We start from the raw sequence: 20,224 nt of genomic DNA on the forward strand, positions 1-20,224 counted from the left end.
CCGGGATTCCACCGCCGTCCACCTGGACCCGCCCCGAGGCCCAGTCGCGCCCGCAGTGCTCGCAGGACACCTGACTTCAAACGTGTTCCAGTTGTTCCCATGGAAACAGCCCAGCCCTCACTAGAGTGGCCTCACGACTCTAAGCTCATACCCTGATGTATCTGAAACATTTCGCTTGAAGTAGGGAGGCAGCAGCCTGGACGCCAAAGCGATTCAGACAGACGCAAGCGCGGAGCCCCAAGGCGCGCGTGGTGGGAGGCGGGGCCTACCTGGAACGGCCCGGGGCGGGGCCGAGGCCAGGCCGGGCCCACCACACCCGCCCGCCTCCGAGGCCCCGCCCACAAGACCCGCCTCTCAACGCCCCAGCAACGCCGGCTGCTCCGTCCGACCCCGCCCAGGCCCCGCCCACCAAGCCGCCCTAGAGGCCCCGCCCACCGGGCCCGCCCCTCGACGCCCAGCCCGCGCCGGGCGCTCCTCTCCGCTCCGTCCGATCCCGCCTGTTCCTGGCCGAGGCCCCGCCCCGTCCTCCGTCAGTTCCTGGGGACGCGGAAGGGGCTGTCCCGCCGCGACGGTCGCACTGGGGTGAGTGAACTCTGTCCTGTGAGGTTTAGGACCGCCCTCCGCGGCCTCCTCCGCGCCGTCCTCCGCACTCGGGGACCGGCGGTCCTTGCGGGTGTCACAGGCCCCGCCCCCGGGAGACCCCGTTGCCCTGAGAGACCGAGAGGCCGCCCGCTGCGGCGCCGCATCGGCTCGTTTCCGTTTCCGGTCACGGGCGCCCCCGAGGCCGTAGCTGCTGGGCCCTTCTGCCTTGAGCCCTTGCGCGGTGCCGGCGGCCGGCGCGGCGGGTCTCGGGACGTGGGTCGCCCTTCCCCGCGGTCGCCCCTCCCGCCCCTCCGGCGGCCCGGGACGCCGCGCCGCGCCCTGGCCGGACCCCAGGCCTGAGCCTCCCGCAGCTCGTCCTCCTGCGGCCGGGCCTGCCGCTCCCCGGGCCTCTCGCGGTCACTGCCTCTCGGGGGGCCCCTGATCCCCCGCTGTCTTGTGACACGTCGTGTCCTTCTGTCCCAAGTCCACCGTGTGCCCCTCTGGCTGTGCCTGCCAGGGCGTGTTCACATTTCTGATGTCCCACTGGAAGGCGAGCTCGTCCTGGGCAGAGAGCGAGGGCTCAGAAAAGGGTGAAACAGGGCATGGGCGATGGGTGGGCGCGGTGGACTTGGAACACACAGTCAAAGTGGAAAAGTGACCTGGGCAAAAGGCAGTAGGTACATAGATTGAGGGGACTTGGACCAATAGTAGTTGTCGGGGCAACAGACGGGTAGATTCCAAATATATTGGTTGCTTTTTTAAATTTCCGAATTAAATTACTTTTTAAATTAATTGTGTCAGATTCAGACTATGAGTCCTTAAAGCTTTTCCGGTCTTTATTATATACTGGTGCGTAGTAAATAATTTTACACTATTTTAGTGTTCAATTTAAAGGGATATTGCTTTTTTGTTTTAACAGTGAAAACCAGGTTTACACAATCTAGTGAACAGCTGCCTTTTATGTGATCTTTTTAATTTAATGGTCTGTGAACTAAAGTTTCCAACTAAGTGTATGATTTCTTCAAGTTCTCTTAGTCTTTTTTCTTTTTCTTTATGAAGGATGCTCTGGATTGTCCTGGTTCTAACAGAGCTTGTCTGTTCCTGATGAATCTGTTAATACATCCCTCAGAACTGTTTCTGTAGCTGACCTTTTATGTTTTCCAGGGCCAATAATTAGGTATTTTTATTTTATTTGAGGTACTAATGTGATAATCTTGAAAAGAGCAATTAAATGCTTTTAATTAATATGAACAAAACCATGAAAGAGAAATTGCTCTTGCTCAGGAGGATGAAATATGGTCTGGACTATTCGGGGCAGAAGCAAGAAGGGCAAGCCCGGCCACTGGACAGCAGAGGCCATCCCGTGCTTGTGAGGCCAGTGACGGTTGCTCTTTGCTAGCATCTCGGGTTCACATCTCTGCCTGCCCCCAACACACACAGTGTAACAGGACAGCCAGGGAACGACCAGGGCTTTCTAAACTAAACACAGAACAAACGTATCTCTCCCGTGAGGGGGTGGCACTTGGCCCTGGGAATGCAGTTTGGGTTTAAAGGAGTGGGAGAGAGCCTGGGAAGTTCAGGACCAGCAGACAAGGAGAGCTCCGCCCTCCCTTACGGGGTGAGCCAGTGCTCAGCAGGTGCGGGAAGAGACTATGACTTCAAAGGGAGGATCACACTAACTCACATCCGTAGCTGCCATGGGACATGTGGCTTCATCAGGAGGAAGCAAAGACAAACTCACCTATGGTCTCCCTGTAGGAATTCATATCCCTTTTCCCCGACGGTTCAGTGGACAGCAGATGGTCGTCTCTTCCACGTGTTGAATTCCTCCCCACCTGTGTGGTTGTAGCAAAGGGAAAGGAAGTTATTCCAACACCTGACTGATACTTTTCTCAACACTCAGGAGTGACCTAGCAAGACTGACCTTGCCTGAGGAGGGAGGAAGATTAAGAGGGGTCAGGAGTGGCTCTTTCTCTGGGAAAAGTTGTATTAATCTGTTGATTGTCTCCTCTTTCCGGAAATGCTGTTTCAGGAAAGAATCTCTGACAATCGAGGGTCGTGTGGAAGTTCCCCTCAGTCCACTCCCAGTTCCAGACCTGTTCCATCTCCCTGTGAACCAGCCACAGGGAGCTTATAAAGTGGCTCCATGCGGGGGCCATTATGAGGGCTTTGTGCCCCGACAGTGAGTGGAAGCCAGGCCTGGGTCCGTGGTGGTGGTGTGGTCGGCCAGTGGCGATTGCAGAGGGGCCAGATGCGGGGGTACTGTCAGCACTTTGTAGACCAGGACTGAAGAAACTGCACACGTTAGTAGTGAATTAAGTCGGGAATACCTGAAATAGCCAGGAAAAGAATACCGATGAGGGGAAATTGGTTCTACTTGATTGTATAATGCACTCAAAGCTTAACAAAATCCGTATATTTGGTTTCAAAATATTAACGATTTGCAATAGAAGGGAGAGTTAGAAACTGATAACCATAACAAATTAAAGTGGCATTTCATCCACATAATGGTGTGTTTCAGTCCGTACTTGTTTAAAACTGGAATTACTCTAAATGTCTAAATGTCTAGGGAGATTTTAAAATTGTTCACAGAGCATCCATCCCAAAGGGACCTTGGTGGTCATAGATTTGTAAATTGTCTTCTCTGCAGATATCTAAGAGTTCCTACACTTTGGGTAAATTGAGGTTTGATTGCTGGATTAAGAGATGGTGCATTTCGTATCGCAATAAATTATGGCAAAGACTCCTCCCCCTACCAACAACTGCAAATAAATTCTTATCCACCAACTTGTGAGGTCTCCCCTGCTTTAACTAGAACTTCGTGTATATCTGTATGTATATGTGTGTGCACGTATATACATATATGTGTATTTACACATATATTTGTAAAATTGAATAAAACACAACTCTTCTCTTTTCATTTTATTAATTAAGTGACTGAATAAATATTTTCATCGTAGACATGTATATGTAAAATGAGTTTTTCTACTTGACTCATTTTGATGTGCATTTAGATACTATTTTATATTTTGTAGTTTAATCAAACACACGCACCTCTGCATACTCTGCTCTGGTCTTACAATGTTTATACAATGAAACCAAAATCCTTCCTTCATGTCCTTTGCTTTTGTGTTTTCCTTTGGAAGGTGTCATCTATTTCATCTTATGAATAATATATTCCATTCAGTACTAATATTGTCTAAGAATGTTTAACCGTTTAATCTGATGTGTTTTAAAGCTTCAAATAGTATAGGTTCAGATGTAATTTGACCTGCCTCCATTTTTTTCCTTTTTATGATTGTTTTGGCTATATCTTCAACCTCAAAATGAGACAAAATTAACTTGTAAGATAACTTTTATTTATTTTTTAAAAATATGGATTGCACCCAATTTCCACATTCACTGAGGTTTTTGTGTGACTGTGTCCTCTGGTCTAAGAAACCTGGTTTGGCAGGCTTTCATCATGCCATTTTATGTCCTCAAAAAGTTTTAAAATTTCTTTACATGAGTATCAAACTTATTTCAAATGGGAGTTATAATATTTTGCTATTGTAAGTAGAAACTTATTTTAGTTTGTAAGTTACTGTTACTAAACAGGAAATACCAATGTAAGTATATTCAGAATAGATCTGTTGACTTTAAAACATATTCTTAAGTATGACAGAAAATGGATTCTCTTGTATTTCTGAGTCTGCAGTTAACATACCTTCGGAGAGTAAGTACAGTTCCAGCTCTTCGATGCCATATTGCATTTCCTCTCCTCTCGGCCCTGACCCCGAGCGCGTTGTGCGTCGTGAACCAGCCTCTCTTCTCGGCCTTTAGTGATGCTGCTTCTTTGTTTACTGCAAGGGTTTTCTTCATTAACAAGAATTGTTCCCCACCATTTGACATGAATTTTAAAGATTTTCAATTATTTTTAAAGATAAAGTATTTTTCCAAGGGTCTATTGACATGATCTAATTTTTTTAGATCTTTAAAGTTACCGTATGAGAGTGATAGGTTTTCTAGGATTGAATCGTGCTTTCGATTGCAGTAAACTCCGCTTGTCCATGTTGTTCCAGTATTTAACCGTAGCAGTAATGGCACAAATAAATAGTTAAATGGCTAAATATCTTTTGTAAAATATACTCAATGAACATCATTGATATAATTTCCAATTTTTTTGTACATGTATATACATTTTGGTTGGCCCGATTTACTAATACAAACAGACTTGTTTTTCTCCTTTGGAGCAATTTACCTTACAAATTGACTCTCAAATCCATTTTGGAGATAGATTTTGATACATAATTTAAATATTAAAATTGCCTAATAAGCTTGTTCTTATTTGTGAGCAAATATTCATAACATTTCCTTAGAAATTAATTTATCCTACATATACAAATTAATAAGAATATGATTCTCCCCATTTTCCTTACATTTTAAATTACTGCTTTTAAATGGACACGTGGTCCGTTTTGTCAGTGTTATTTTTCTTGAGTCTTTTTTAATTTCTTGATTTCCCTGGCAAAACTTTTATTGATTTGTCCGATGTTTTTCATTTCATTCTGTAATCATTTAGTCTTTTTGACTTTTATTAATATTATTAGTGAAAATTCGAAAAACCAGAAAGCTCATGTTTCTTTTTTTCTTCCTTGTTTTCTAGATGTTTTTAAAGTCACTGAAAATGTTGGCCTTAACTATCACACAGAGGCTTAGATTGTGGTGGTTCTTGGTGCAAACCTTTCCCTCCCCCCAGCACAGCCGACTGCAGTGAAGCCGCCGGTGCCGGTGTGTTCGGTGTGTTCGGTGTGGTGTGCTCAATCCTCAGGGAAAGCTCAGTCCCCGTGGAGCATCTTGCCCCGTCCTCCATCTCGCCCTGTCCTGCAGCCTCTGTGAGCCGCGCTGATTCCGGGGCCCTTCCTGCTCTTCCCTTCTGTTGCCCCTTAGACGGGCTTCTCCACACTGCGCCAGCCACACGAGGAGTTCAGTGCTTTTCTAACGAGTCTGTGGGTTCATGTTCGTCCCTCTTTCTCTGTTTCTCTCAAATCCTTGCACCTCCCCCTCACAGCGTCACTACCAACACTTCATGCCAGACAACTATCATCTAATTCTTAAAATTCATCAAACCTTTCTTAAATATTTTACTCCATTTTTCAGCAAAAGCCTCGACCTATGAGATTTATAAGAATTTATATTCATTTATGACAAAAAGAGAGCATCACTTGCCTCACGAATATTGCAGTGAGTAGGCTGAAAAGACATAGAACCTAACAGAGATACACGACAATCATAGTTTATTAACTAAAGGTTTACTACAAGAATAATAGGTACTAAAATTTTTTTTTACGGTCAGAAGAGTATAATTTTTAAAAAGAAAATAACAGTACTCCTTATGGGATGAAACACGAATGCCTGAAACAAATATATTGGTTGATTTTTCTTCAGTAATAATATGTCCTATAAGAAATGGCTTACGATATTTAAATGCTTAGTTTCCTGTTTAACATCCCTTTATGGGGATGGCAAGTAGAATGATGGACGCCAGGGCCGCAGGGAGGAGGTCGTGGGGGTTGTTCAATGCGTTCAGCGTTTCAGTTTTACGAGATGGAGGAGTCACAAAGACGGGCGCTGGTGATGATCGCACACGTTATGAACGTATGTAACACCACGAACCGTCCACTTACAAATGGTGAAGATGGTACACTTAGTGTTATGGGCTTGTTACCACACTTTTAAAAGGAAAAAAAATCTGTAGTGAAATCAGTACTGAAACTGGCCATTTACTCTGGGAATTTATAATATTTTGAAGCTTGCAGAGTCTTATAGTTCTTGGGACATCAGCTAACTCCGAATTGAAGAGACCTACACTGTATGGTTATTTCTTGCTTGGTGGTAAAAATGCACATTCTCGTACCCTGACAATTATTTTTCTTGAATGTGTACTTATTCAGTACACAAACATGCTTATGTAGAGTCGAATTGATGCCTACAGCCAGAGAATATGTTGGTGGATCACAGGTCCTCGTAGAAATGAGGAGCAGGATGGATCCTCTTGCTACAGATTCTCTAGAGCAGGAGTCCCCAACCCCCGGGCCACGAACCGATACTGGTCTGAGGCCTGTTCGGAACCAGGCTGCACAGCAGGAGGTGAGCGGCGGGTGCCTCAGCTCCACCTTGAATCATTAGGCATTAGATTCTCTCAGGAGCCCCAGTCCCTGGTGCCAAAAGGGTTGGGGACCGCTGCTCTATAGCACTGTCCAGAACAACTAAAGTCCACAAAATGGGGAGGCCTCTGGGAAAAGGCACGGAAGTTGCTCTTGAGACTTTTAGAAGAAGTACAGAATTAAAGGATAGAATTTATTTTTCTTAGCTTTGCCTACTTGGTTTACCTAACGAGAAGGGAAGTATTTGGGACCTGAATTAATCAGGTTTGTCCTTTGGATTACGACACTGATGGCGAATCAGCTACATTAAAAGAGAGACCACCATCAGAAGGGTCGGTCTGAAGAAGCCCTGAGCTCTGGCTGTCGTGGCAGCCTCTTCAGTAAAGATTTGGCTGCACCGGGCTTCGCGTCTGTTTGGGTTCCGGTGAAGGCTGGAGGTCGTCTTCACCGGGAGGGATGCGCCTCCTTATCTTCGGAATGAGTTTTCGTGAAGGGCAGTGTTAATCTTGTTAGGAGTTCAGTGAGGGGACCTCTTAGGAAGTGACATTCAAACTGAGCTTGGAGGAAATAAGGGTGGGGTAGGAAATCGTGTGTGTGGATTTGGGTGGACACCGAGTGATCGTAGTGAACGGTGTAGAGATGATAGCAGTGCTAGATCGGGTCACGTTCCGGAAGAGTACACAAGATTTCAAACCTCAGGTGTCTGGCGGAGACATCGAAAAGATGCTAAACTAGATACAGAGTTAGATTTGGGGGGATGCGAGGTCCTGTCCTGAGAGTGTGTCATTTTCAGTGCCCGTGAGCTTGCAAAGACAGATGAAGGCTCAGAAATGGAAGGAGTTTTGTCACTTTCAACTTGGAAAAAGTAGTGAAAGAAATGGAAGCAACTGAGGCAGTGCGGGGCGCCGCGGGCCGGGGCGGTGGAGCGCGGCGGAGCCTCGCGACCTCCAGCAGGATAGCTTGGGACGTTCCTCGCAGGTGGCCTGGGAACAACGAGTTTGGCTTGACGACAGCGGGGGAGGAGCGCGCTCCGGCAGCGCAGCGTCCCCGGCCCACGTGCCGTGCGGCTCCGAGACGCCCGAGGCGCGTGCGTCGCGCTGATTCCTGCGATGTCGATGGCGATGATGTCGCTGGCAATCGGAAGCCGGACGACGAGGGGCGTGAGTTTGATCGTAAAGGCAGGAACAGGACAAGGGTTTTGAGAGGAGTAAGTTCAGAGGAGGCTTTAGTTTGGGGGTGGAAGACGTGAGTGTGGCTCACGAGGGCCGCGCTGTGACCAGAGGGAGAAGTTGCTGGGAAATGAAACGGTGCCTTTTAGTCGGTAAGAGAAGGTTCCTGACAAAACCTGAGAACGTGGTTCCATTGGCGACCTCGGCCTTCGCCAGGAGGAGAGGGGGAGTAGCGACCGGGCGTGATGCAGGAACGTTCGAGCGTTTTATGACGTCACGCTGAGCCGACTTGTCACACGCATCACACATCTACTTAGCAGGAAGTAAATTCCTCGTCCCCTGGGAGTGAGGAAGGCGCGAGAATGTGCGACTCAGGGGCATGAAAAACGTTTGAAATGTTCGGGGAGCGGGAGAGGCTGGTTCGTTACCAAGCGGGGTTGCCAGATGCATTCCGAAGCCGCTGCGAGGCGACTCCATGGTCGGGGGGAGGGGGGGGTCCGCGCCCCCGCCCTGTGCCGGGAGACGCAGCCGTCGAGCAGGCAGGTGTCGGCGTCACCCTCCGCTGGGATCCTGTGCAGCGGTCGTGGTCGTCAGACGGGCGGAGGAGGCGATAACGCTGGGCTTGGTGAAGAGCTCGGGCAGCTAAAGCGAGGCGGTCGGAGGCCGATGTCGAGGACCTGGGCCCTGCTCCGTGGCAGAGGACGTGGGCATGGGAGGGATTTCGTACAAAAGCAAGGAGAATACATCGTAAACCAGGGCGGGCCTCTGGATTTTAATGCTGAAAGGCGTATTCCAGAGAAAGCCTAGCTGTGGCGCGCAACCCCTAGAGGATCTGAGCTTGGGAGGAAGGCAGAGGAAACTCACGCTGCGCCCGCGCCCCTTCTCACGCGCCTCCTGCGGGTTTGTATGCGCGTGGTTTTGCCACGTCGCTGAAGTTCTCTGAACCTTAGAGCATGTCATTTACTAAATTGATAAATGAACCGTAACCAGCAGGGTTATTTTGAAGAATAAATAAGCAAATGTCTATAAATCTCTAACTTTTCTGGTAAAAAGTTGCAAATGGATGAGTTGAAGCTGCTTCTGTTAATGACTCATTAGCATCATTTGTCTGTGAAATAAGCATACGTATTGATGTTTGAGGGGAGGATGTTTGATGTTCACAGACATGTTGAAATAACGACGCAGGGAAAATTGCAGCTAATGACGATTAGTAAAGGGCGGGGTTTCGGCCACCATTTTTCTAATCAGATGAAACAACCGAATTTCCTCTAAAAACCCCTTTGCTCTGTGTTCCGTGAGCCCGCTGCCCTGTGAGGGTCATCGACCACGACAGTCGTCTGTAGCCCATACGCTCCTGCTGGTTTTCAGTGCAGGGGGCCTCCAGGGGCAGCTCTGCAAGGTGGACGCCATTGACTCCTGCAAATGGAGTAAGTCACTGGATTGGTTAACACCGTCATAAAGTGTGTTCCTAATTCTCATGGTTCACAACCGGATTCATGCAGAACAAATCTCAAAGGCAATGTGGAGGGAGTAGTCGTCCTGGAAACTTCGCTTAGAGGACACAGAATAACTCAGGACAAGTGTATCCGGGGGCCAGGGCCAGGGGATAGCAGCAGTGGATTGCGGCGCCAGAGGGCAGGGATGCAAACTAAGAATGATGAAACCCGAGGAGTTCCTGGAGTGAAGGCACGAGTCGCATGAGTTGGGCGACCTCTCTTTTGGGATCAGGAGGGAATTGAAAGCTGCTGAAACCATGAGTTAATCAGCAGATGAGACCCAATGGTTTTCACATCCTTCTCTACATTGAACGTATTTGTATAGTCTTTTCTAGCAACAGTAGTCCTAGCCTTCTTGCTTCTGACCCTGGCAGAGCCGAGCCTTCTTCCGTCTCTTGGAGAGTAACGTACTGCCTGTTTCTGTTGGTTGGGCCGAGGCTACTTCTAGGTGAAGCGTTGGGACTTCATGACAGTTGGGTCTAGAAATTGTGGATAACGGAGTCTCATGGCTTCTTTCTTGGTCCTCAGCTTTGCCTCCTGTTGCTTGGAGTGTGCGCCACCGAAAACCCAGAGGACAGTCGACAGCTGAGCTTGTGACATGGAGCCACAGGTGCGTTGGGAATTGCTTTCTACTGAAATCGCATCTCCGATGCCAGTATATGCGTATATTTATCCTACAGGCATTGATCTGAGTGCTCGCAAAAGACTTTTCAAGGGCCTGAGCTTTCAGGCATCTGAACTGGAATGGTCATGTTGGGTCGAGAGCTCCTCAAGTGGTGACCTCCTTCCCCCCACGGCGCTAAGATCGTCCAGCCTCTATTGAAGTTGTGCGTTCACAGACGAGGTGAAGGAGGTGTTCTCCTCATCCGACACGTGGCCATGTTAGCAAAAAAAAAAAAAGATGCTCATTAATCATATTATTGACTGTAATGTCCTTAGGATTGAGGTGAATGCAGGTGGTAAAGATGAAGAGCAGACTATTACAGCCGAGAAAGGTAGCAGATGTTGCACAGGTGAGCTCCATCAGCCCAGTTACAGGTGCTGCGGGAGTGATGATCAGTGTTGAGGGAAACGAATTATGATTACGCCAGAGAAGGCAACGAGGAGTCATTCATTTGTTTTTTCCAATTTTAAACCTCTTAAAGTTTCGGTAGAATATATTTGTGGTTTTTGAAAACTAATAAAACTAAAATTCTCATTATTACCTGTGTCCCAAATCATGAAATGTCTTTGTAATTTCTTTCCCCTTTGTTAAAATTTGCTAAGTGGAAGCAATGCATAGCGAATGTTGTTTCGCTCGTCCGGGCTGTGGTTGAGGAGCAGGACTAGAGGAGGCAGGGCGAAGCCGAAGGCCCCGTGATGTTTGTGATGAACTCGAAGCAGTTAGGACAGCCGAGTGGCTGCAGGCATGCTCGAATAGAGAGACGAGATGAAGAAGTAGAAGAGACCGTGATAACTGATACGTGGAGGGCCCAGGGAGAGTCGGGACGACTCTGCACCGAGGTCTCAGCTCCCCTGGCCCCTGCAGCTGAACTGTTTCTCCTTGAGCCGTGGAGAGGCCGGGCTGCTCCTGCTTGTCCCAAGGCCTGCCGAATTCTGTCCAGTTTTGTGGAATTCTGGACGTTGCTTCAATAATCTCTGCTGGTTATTGAATAATACATGTAGAACTTGTACTTAATCTTGTTTGCTAGTTATCACTACACATTTAAGAATTCATGACAGCCATTAAACCGGTTTATTGATGAGGAAACTGAGGTGACAGAGGGGAATGATGTACCTGCAGTTGTGGTTAAAAAGTGGCAGATCATGGAGACTGCATCCTGGTGACGAGCTTGTAGATTTACTCGAAAGTGGTGGAGAAAAGTGTTCTCGTTATAAATTTCGACGTGAAAATTTGAAAATCATGATTTTTAAGTCGGAATTACAAGTTTATTGGGAAATCTCCAGGTTATATTATGCTACGCCTCATGCGATGTTTCTTTGTAATGAAGTCTTTGGTATTTCCAGTGTGTGTGTGTGTCTGCGCGTACATTTGAAAGTCAGATGCCCAGGCCAGCACTGAGAACAATACTGTTTGAGCTTTCTGTGCACTCAGCCACCACTGTCTTAGTGCCGTCACCTGGCCGAGACTGGCAGAGACGGCCACATCTGAAACACTGTTCATAATATTTTAGGAATCAGTGACCTTCGAGGATGTAGCTGTAGATTTCACCCAGGAAGAATGGGCCCTGCTGGACACATCGCAGAGGAAGCTGTTCAGAGACGTGATGTTGGAGAACATCAGTCATCTGGTCTCGATTGGTGAGTCTCTGCATGCTTATTACCTACGTGTGAGTTCATTTATTTGTTCGACAGGTATGTCGGATGCTTTCCCACGTCTTACTCCAAACTTCATCTTGATTCTTTCATAGCTCTAATTCCAATAGAATGCAATCTTCCTGACACAATTTCATGTTTTTCTTGCTACTGAATCTTTACCCATTCAAAAATCGTGAGTTCTGTTTTTGAATGGGTAAGTCACTATATTTATTTATTTATTTTTAATTATTATTATTTTGCTGCAGGGACTGTGGATAGACCAGACCACAGTATTAAAAATAATAGACATGTTGTTTTCCATGTAGAACCTACATTATTCTGGTTGTATTTATTGGATTTTGGGTGTTACAGTAGTCAAACATTGTGAAAACTTACGTTTTCTCACTGAAAAAAAAATATTGAAGATTCTGCGGCCTGTCTTTGAACTTAGGCATGGGCGTCAGCAATGACAGAGGTCCTTAACAGCTTTTAGAACAAGTTCCAGAGTTGTTGTTTTGCTGGTGAAGAACAATCCATGTTGTTGTCAACCTTCTCTTCCCTACGCTGACCTTCAGAAGTTATTGCATTCTTCCTTAGTAGTTGACCTTTTATCGATGATCATGCACTGTTATCAGCACAGAGCTCAAAATCCACATATCATTTTCCTACAAACAGTCAGTCAACTCTACAAATCAGATGTGATTTCCCTTTTGGAGGAAGGAGAGCAACTTTCAAGAAAGGGGATTGGTTTTCTGCAAGGCCAGAGTGCAGGTGAGCTCCGCTGTGGTTGAGCCCTAGAACTCCATCCTCACCACCTAGCCACCCTACAACACTCTGATTGCACTTTGGTGATTGACAAGACCATATAAGACATCTGTCCTAGAAACCTCGATACCGAGCGCCCAATCTACAGTAACAGTCACCTTGCTAGCCAGATTGTGTCCTCTGTCACTGCTTCCCTCATGTTCGATGAGGCCCTGAGTGTTGGTCCGACAGAATTCCAGACCAACCTGGTGCCTTATCCCTGTGTCCTCTTCCCTCTGGTCACATGTGCCCCTGTCATTTCTGCCGAGAAGCCTCCTATGAACAGCTTACTGTAGCGGAGCTCACTGGTGTGTGTGTTGAGCCAGCCAACCAGATGGAGTTGGGCCTTCGCCACGGTAAATACACGGCCTGCTGCCTGTTCTACTCTGGCGAAGTGGTTCCCAAAGATGTCAGTGTTGCCATCGCCACCATCAAGAACAAGTATGCCATCCGGTTTTGGACTGATGCCCCACCAGCTGCAAAGCTGGCATTAATTATCAGCCTGGCCAAGGTACAGTGAGCTGTGAACGTGCAGAGCAGCACGGCCGTGGCTGCGGCCTGGGCTCACCTGGACCTCGACTTTGACCTGAAGTGTGCCAAGTGTGCCTTTGTTCCCTGGCACATGGGTGAGGGCAAGGAGGAAGACTTTTCTGAGGCCTGTGAGGACATGGCTGCCTCTGGGGTCTGTGAGGACGTTGGAGCAGATAGTGCTGAGGACGAGGATGAGGGCGGAAAGCATTAACCTCCCTGGTGTGGTTTGACCCGCATTGCCTTTGGACTGTCTTATTTCTGTCCTGATAAACTGTCCATTATATCCTTAACTTGTTGATAAGTGATGTTTTGTTTATTTTTTATTTATAAGATGTCCCTTTTTATGATCCTATTCTATGAAGATTTTTTAATCTTTTTTTCTCCAATTTGCCATCTTCATTTTATTTTTCTCCTATTCTAGTATTGAAAATGTCGGTAATGTGTTTCTTCTTAGAGTAGTCCTTAATTCGACATTCTTTCCCATCTGTGTGTTAATATTTGAAACATCCTCAAATGGGTATTGCGTCTTTTCAACAATTGAATTCCAATTCGACTCTATCAAGTTATTTCTTTCCAATTATTTCAGATAGGGGAGATGATCTTAAAAAACAAGAAATGATATCCATTCAAAATTCCTACAAGAAGGACACATCCTTAATCAATGCAGTGGTAAGCTGAACCTGTTCTTCCAAATAAACTCCTGGGTATCGAATACGTTAAGAATTTGGCACAATTACTTAATTAGAGTTGAGATCAAGGGCCCTCACAGCAGAAAGTTTTGAATAGTGTGGTTTGGGGGAAGAAACCAAACCTGAGGTCTTTTAAACAGACAGTTGCATAATCCTGGTTCACATACATAACCTTTGAAATATAATGTCTAAAAATTAATCAGATGTCTGCAGTTGGGATGCCACAAAAGAGAAAATCTTAATGCATGTGGGAGAATAATACCCTGTTTCACTAAAATAGGAACAGTTTTAACTGGAGTCTATCATTGAATGATTATTCTAGCATTTATATTTATAGAGAGAGAAATGAGTGAAAGAATGAATAAATGTGGGTAAACTTTTAACAGTTTCTCATTTCTTTTCAAAAAGCAGAGATTTCACACTCAAGAGTATCCTTTTGAATTTAATGATTTGGGAGAAAATGTTACTGAAATCTTAATGTTGACTCAGTATGGGATTGCTCACATGGGAGAGAAACCCCATATCAGCCATGAATTTGGAAAATCCATCAGTTACATTAATCAACATAAAGAAATTGATGCTAGAAGCCAGTTGTATGACTGTCATCAACGTGGGAATACCTTGTTTCAGAGCTCTGCCATTAGACAACATGACAATTGGCAAAGTGGAGAGAAAACATTTGAATGCCCTGTATGCGGGAAAGTCTTCAGTAAAAGTTCTAACCTTAGACGGCACGAGATGATTCACACTGGAGTGAAACCACATGAATGTCATCGATGTGGGAAGGCCTTCACTCATTGTTCTGATCTTAGAAAACATGAGAGAACTCACACTGGAGAAAAATCATATGGATGCCATCTCTGTGGGAAAGCCTTCAGTAAGAGTTATAACCTCAGACGCCATGAGATGATTCACACTCGAGAGAAGCCACATGGATGTCATCTATGTGGGAAAGCCTTCACTCATTGTTCTGACCTCAGAAAACATGAAAGAACTCACTTTGGAGAGAAGCCATATGGATGCCACTTGTGTGGCAAGACGTTTGGTAAAACTTCTTACCTTAGACAACATGAGAGGACTCACAATCGAGAGAAACCGTACGAATGTCATTTATGTGGGAAAGCCTTCACTCATTGTTCTCATCTTAGAAAACATGAGAGAACTCACACTGGAGAGAAACCATATGAATGTCACCTATGTGGGAAAGCCTTCACTGAGTCTTCTGTCCTTAGACGACATGAGAGAACTCACACTGGTGAGAAACCATACGAATGTCAACTGTGTTGGAAAGCCTTCACTGATTCTTCTGTCCTTAAACGACATAAGAGAACTCACACTGGAGAGAAACCATATGAATGTCACCTATGTGGGAAAGCCTTCAATCACTCTTCTGTCCTTAGACGACATGAGAGAACTCACACTGGCGAGAAACCATATGAATGCAATATATGTGGTAAGGCCTTTAACAGAAGTTATAACTTTGGACTGCATCAGAGAATTCACACTGGAGAGAAACCATATAAATGTTATCTATGTGGAAAAGCCTTCAGTAAATATTTTAACCTTAGACAACATGAAAGAACTCACACCATAAAAGTTATAAATGTAGAAGACTCACCACCCACAGCTTCAAACTCTAAACACTCTTGAGGACTTGGACATTGAACTAACAATATGTTTATAATCAATGTGGAAGAGCCTTTATTCATCATTATTTACTTTAATCAAAGGTAATTCAAAATAAAGAGAATCTATATGTATTGCATCTGTTTGACAAACACTTGACAATGGACTGACCTTGGAGACAGTATATTGCCTAGGAGAAATCAAACTGTAAATGGAAGGAATACGGAAGAGTCTTTATGCACAGTTCTAGTTGTTAAATAAGATGGAGAAATCACGTCATAAATTCTATTTATGTAGCCAATGTATTAATATCTTCACTTATAATTTATCCTTTAAACAAAATAGTAAACTACACAGGAGAGAAATTCCAGACGTGGAGTCATCATGTACTCTCATTCAACTTAGCATCATTCTTGTGCACAAGAAAATTTAGTGTCAGATAACTACTGAAAGAAGAAATAAGCGGGAAAAATCCACTACTAGGAAGACAAAGCCTCTTGAAGAATAGTAGATGTGTGTTGAATAAATTATTCTGTGAAAAATGGTAAAAGTGATTTTATTAATAGCGCACGACTATTGCTCTAAAACGGGTTAGGATAGTGATTTCTATAAAACACAAATGAAGGAAACTTTTCAGTGATTACTCCTTCCCTGGTTAACACTAATGATCTCACACTGAGAAGAAAACAGTCCTGAAGAGAAAATGGATAAACCTTTAGGTGAATTTCACGTTAGAAATTTTGGACTGGAAAAAAAAAATTAAAAGGATCATTGAGCATATGATTCAGCAAAAAAATTCAGAAGTTTACCAAAGATTTGTTATTGAAAACATGTAGGATAAAATGCACAATTGAGAAATACTTTGGGAGTATTGAATGCAGAATTTAGGAAGAAATAATAAAGACAAAATGGTTGATACTGAAGAAATGCAAGCATTAATTGTTGGTAAAAAATCTGATATCTTGATTAAGTTCCGGTTTTGCTGGCGTAAACACATGTATTTAGGTCAATTATAAAATATTGAAAGTAAACTAAAACACAAGCTACAAAACTATGTTTTAACAATAATATTTAAGTCAGAATTTTGACAATACTGATGCCTATATAGGAAAATTCACAGCTAACAATGTGGAATCTCATTAAAACCTTGGTGCTTTTTTCTGGAAATCTGGTTTAGTTATTTGCACTTTCCTGGGTTTTTTGCTAGTGCAATTTTATCAGACACCCACATGCAGGTTTTTTTGTCTTCATCTATATGTTTACCAAATGACACCGTAAGTCTGCTGGGTCTCGGAGGCACCCAGCACACATTTTGTTCCTCTGCCTTGTGTCTCTCCCTTTTCGATGCTGAAATATGAAATGCTTCTTTATCAAAGCACACACAGGCCCAGCCAGGTTTCTCTGAAGACTGTGTCAGCTATTGTGTTTGGTCAGAGGGCAATGGTCATTATATTATCTGTGTACAGGTGTTTCCTTGATTATGTGACTTGGAGCATGTAGGGCAAAGGCATCTGTGAAAGTCTCTGTTCAGTGTGAAAGGTCCACACATGATTGAATAAACATGTCTTATGTGGCCATTCGGAGTGCGTTAGGGTTAGTATGTGTTAAGAGGGTGTTGTACAGTTGGGTCAGTGTGTCGTCATTGTATTTCAGAGAGCACGTGAAGTGAGAAGCATTGTCTTCCTGGCATCAGATCGAGTCATCACCCTTGGAACACCAGTGAACGGAACAGAGGCCCAGTGGGCACTCTGGGGGAGCCCAGGAAAAGTGGAGCTAGCAGGGTAGTCAGGCGATGGGGGGCAGCGAATCCTCGTCAGTGGGAAACTAGAACCCAGGGTCTGGATGGTTCAGAGATGGGGGACCTGTGGGCATCAGTGATTGTGGCTCTGAGTGGGAGACTCGTTAAGTTCAGGCAAAAGATCGGGGACTGAGTTATGGCGTTCTGTGGCAGGCGGCCTATTAGGGTTGTGGTTTGAGGGTCCTCTGTTCTCCACCAGGGGGAGGCCTAAAGCCTCTTTAGAGGCAACAATCCTAAGGTAAAAATGTGAGGTGATAGGTGGTGTGGAATAAGAGGCAGACCCAGAAACCCCTGGGGGTGAGACGGAGGAGGCCTAGGCATGCCCCCCCAGCTCCCGGCACGGCGGTTGTGGTTGGTGACGCCTGGAGGGGACTGCGAAACATCTCTGGCGGTTCATCTGGAACCGAGGATGCTTTGTGAGGCCCCCGCCGACAGCACCGTCTGGTCCCTGTATCTGGAGGTATACTCGCAGTATGTTAGGAATGACGCGAGCGTGCGCCTGGCAATGCAGTGGGCTCCGGGGCTGCTGTGTGTATTCGTGTTAAGTCAAGAACTCTTATGAATAGAAAATTTCAGTGTTGTCTAAGAGCAGTCACAAAAGCGATCGTAATAGGAATGGTAATATCCGGGGCAGATGGGGTGGTGTGTGTGGCAGCTGTAAAAGAAAAGCGTTTTAATGTTATTTAAGTTGGTGTCAATTTAAAATAGGTTGTTATAACTTTAGGACATATCTACTTCCGAGGTGACCGTAAACAAAATGTGCAATATGCACAAAAGGAGGTGAGAAAGTTATTTCTTTTGGCAAATAAAACCATTATCTTTTTCCTCATCTTCCACATCCACGATACAAGCATATGTAGTTGCTGCAACACGATACAATTCCTGGGGACTGAAACAATAAGATACAGTGATATTTTTGAACACTTAGCCAAGGCTTTACATAAAAATACCATCCTATTTTCCCCCTAAGTTCCTAAAATATCACCAGTCATTCTCCCAGATCTAGAACCATTCAGGAATTTTTAGGGAAACTTTGTGAATGACCTTAATTCCCAATGTCTGGCTATATAGGCTCAGTAACAAAAGATCAAAATAGCGACAAATGCTGAGTCACTTGAAGTCGGACAAATCCTGGCCCCATTCAGCTCAGGATGAAGGCTGTGCTGCATCCACCGGCTTCCTGCAGTAGGGGCGCGTGCAGGGCCACGTCGGCCACTCGCCTGTGCGGTGCAGGCGGTAGCAGTGCGGGCGTGGCAGAGGGTGGATGGTGGCTCCATTAACGAAGCCCACCGGACAGACCACACCCTCCCGGGCCTTTTCTTCTTCGTCTCTCCACAGTCACAAAGCCCTTTCGGCAGATGCTGTATGTGCTATCCTAGTTTGTTCCTCTTTAGGCAGCTGAACAAGGGACCTTGTTCCTGACGTGGCAGCGACAGCCCTGTCCTCTCCCCAGAGCGAGCCCTGCCATGGTGGCGGTGGGGGGACCGAGACTCGGGCCAAGATGTCATCTGAGCTGGGGAATTTGAGGCAGTTCCCCATCTTCCACTCCCACCCTTCTAGCTGAATTCCAGAGGAAATGAAAATTTTATTTAATGTGACTCCCTGCCTGCAGATTTACATGTGTACAACAGGCTTATTGGCCCTTAAAACTCCACTGATCTGGGTTCACTTACCTATTTAACAAGGGCTTTGGCAGGTGGTCAGAAAGCTTTAGTAACACGACAGAATTGCCTGGCTAGAAAATGGCACAGTTAGAATTTTAATTTTGGTCTAATTGTTTTCCAAACTCTAGTTTCTAAACTGATCGTACCTTCGTGAAGGAGTACATGCCACACCTATGTTTTACTAGGCATTGTCATCTCTCTGATAAGTAATCAGATACCCAGCCCTGTAACCACAGCTTCTCTCTCTCCGCCTAGTACATGGAATCGACCCCCCTGCCCAGGTTGTCCTGCCATCCGGGGACCTGCAGTCCATCAGATCCCACATTCCTAATTTAGACTTTTGATTTAAGCCACATTTACTCACTTCAGTTGATATTAAGCAGGACCAGCCATTCTTATGTCCATCTGAACTTTTTAGCACTTCTGATCAAGACACCAACCCCAGCAACTCCAAATTCTCGATTCCGGGGCTGCGTGTGACAAAGCCCGTGGCTGCAATGTGGGGACAGTGGGTAAGCCAGGATTAGGCCAAGCCTGGAGTCCAGCCCCGATCCGCCTCTGCCTGATGCAGGGTCCCCGCGAGGGCACTCAGCTTTCTGGAAGCCACAGGGGCCTCATTTCAAGGACACAGGAACAATGGCATCGACCGCCCCAGGTTACTTTGAGCCTAAATCGAGCAGTGTCTGGCACAGAGCCGGGTGTGTGGTCAGCACTCAGTCAGTGTCAGCCGGTGACGTCGTGATCGTAATTCCACAAGGAGTGGAGAGCTAGTCTGAGCCTTGAGGAACGGGGCGATGTGGACAGGCCAAGGACAATTTGGGAGCCCATGGCGGTGCTCCCTTCAAGATGCCAGAACTGGGAACTACTTTGAGACCTGCCATTCTCAGGTCTAGACTGGAGTGTCTGCTACCTAGGGTTTACACGAAAGGAAAGCACAACTCAGAGAGATGACGAAAGACTTCTGCCATCAGACTCCAGATGCCTCCATAGTGTCACGTAGCTCTCGCCTGCCAAGGGGAGTGTTAGCATCTTCTCATGCCCGCCCCAGGCTAAAGTGATTTCTTTGCCGGTGTGGCCTCCTCTAAAAATTACTGGCCGCTTGTGCCATTGATTTGGCCCTTCTCCTAGCTTCCTGCTTCCTGGATTCTTTTGAATTATTTCAATCTTCGATGGCTCTTTATCAGTTTTACACACTTCTTTCCTGTCTCATCAATCACAGAGTGCAAACTGCTAGAATTCAAGAAAGGTTTCTACATCTTTCTACATTTCCTTCAACTCTTAATATGATGGTGGCTGTGGGGTAACCACTCAACATATTTGCTGGTTAGACTTTTTTATTCAAATGTTACATAAAATTTGAGTAAGAATATGTCAGATAGAATGTTTCTCCCAAAGGGAAAAAGATATACTGTTTGTCGAGT

General features: G+C 45.7%; 1 protein-coding gene across 8 annotated transcripts; it reads left to right on the forward strand.

The window, feature by feature from the left end:
* Nucleotides 1–469: 469 nt before the first annotated feature.
* On the forward strand, nt 470–16,264 carry ZNF596 (zinc finger protein 596). Of its 8 annotated transcripts, none has more exons than XM_016143834.2 (6): nt 470–582; nt 9,922–10,003; nt 11,568–11,694; nt 12,367–12,462; nt 13,613–13,695; nt 14,124–16,264. In XM_016143834.2, the coding sequence occupies exons 2-6, from the start codon at nt 9,992–9,994 to the stop codon at nt 15,363–15,365; spliced, it is 1,560 nt and encodes a 519-aa protein (XP_015999320.2). In that variant the 5' UTR covers nt 470–582; nt 9,922–9,991; the 3' UTR covers nt 15,366–16,264. The 8 variants fall into 8 exon arrangements, with proteins under 8 accessions (XP_015999320.2, XP_015999321.2, XP_015999323.2 ...); XM_016143835.2 differs by having other exon boundaries at nt 14,127–16,264; XM_036228952.1 differs by lacking the exon at nt 470–582 and adding an exon at nt 910–1,259.
* Nucleotides 16,265–20,224: the final 3,960 nt, after the last annotated feature.

This window comes from Rousettus aegyptiacus, unplaced genomic scaffold, assembly GCF_014176215.1.
Source record: "Rousettus aegyptiacus isolate mRouAeg1 unplaced genomic scaffold, mRouAeg1.p scaffold_m13_p_11, whole genome shotgun sequence".
In the NCBI taxonomy this organism is placed as follows: domain Eukaryota; kingdom Metazoa; phylum Chordata; class Mammalia; order Chiroptera; family Pteropodidae; genus Rousettus; species Rousettus aegyptiacus.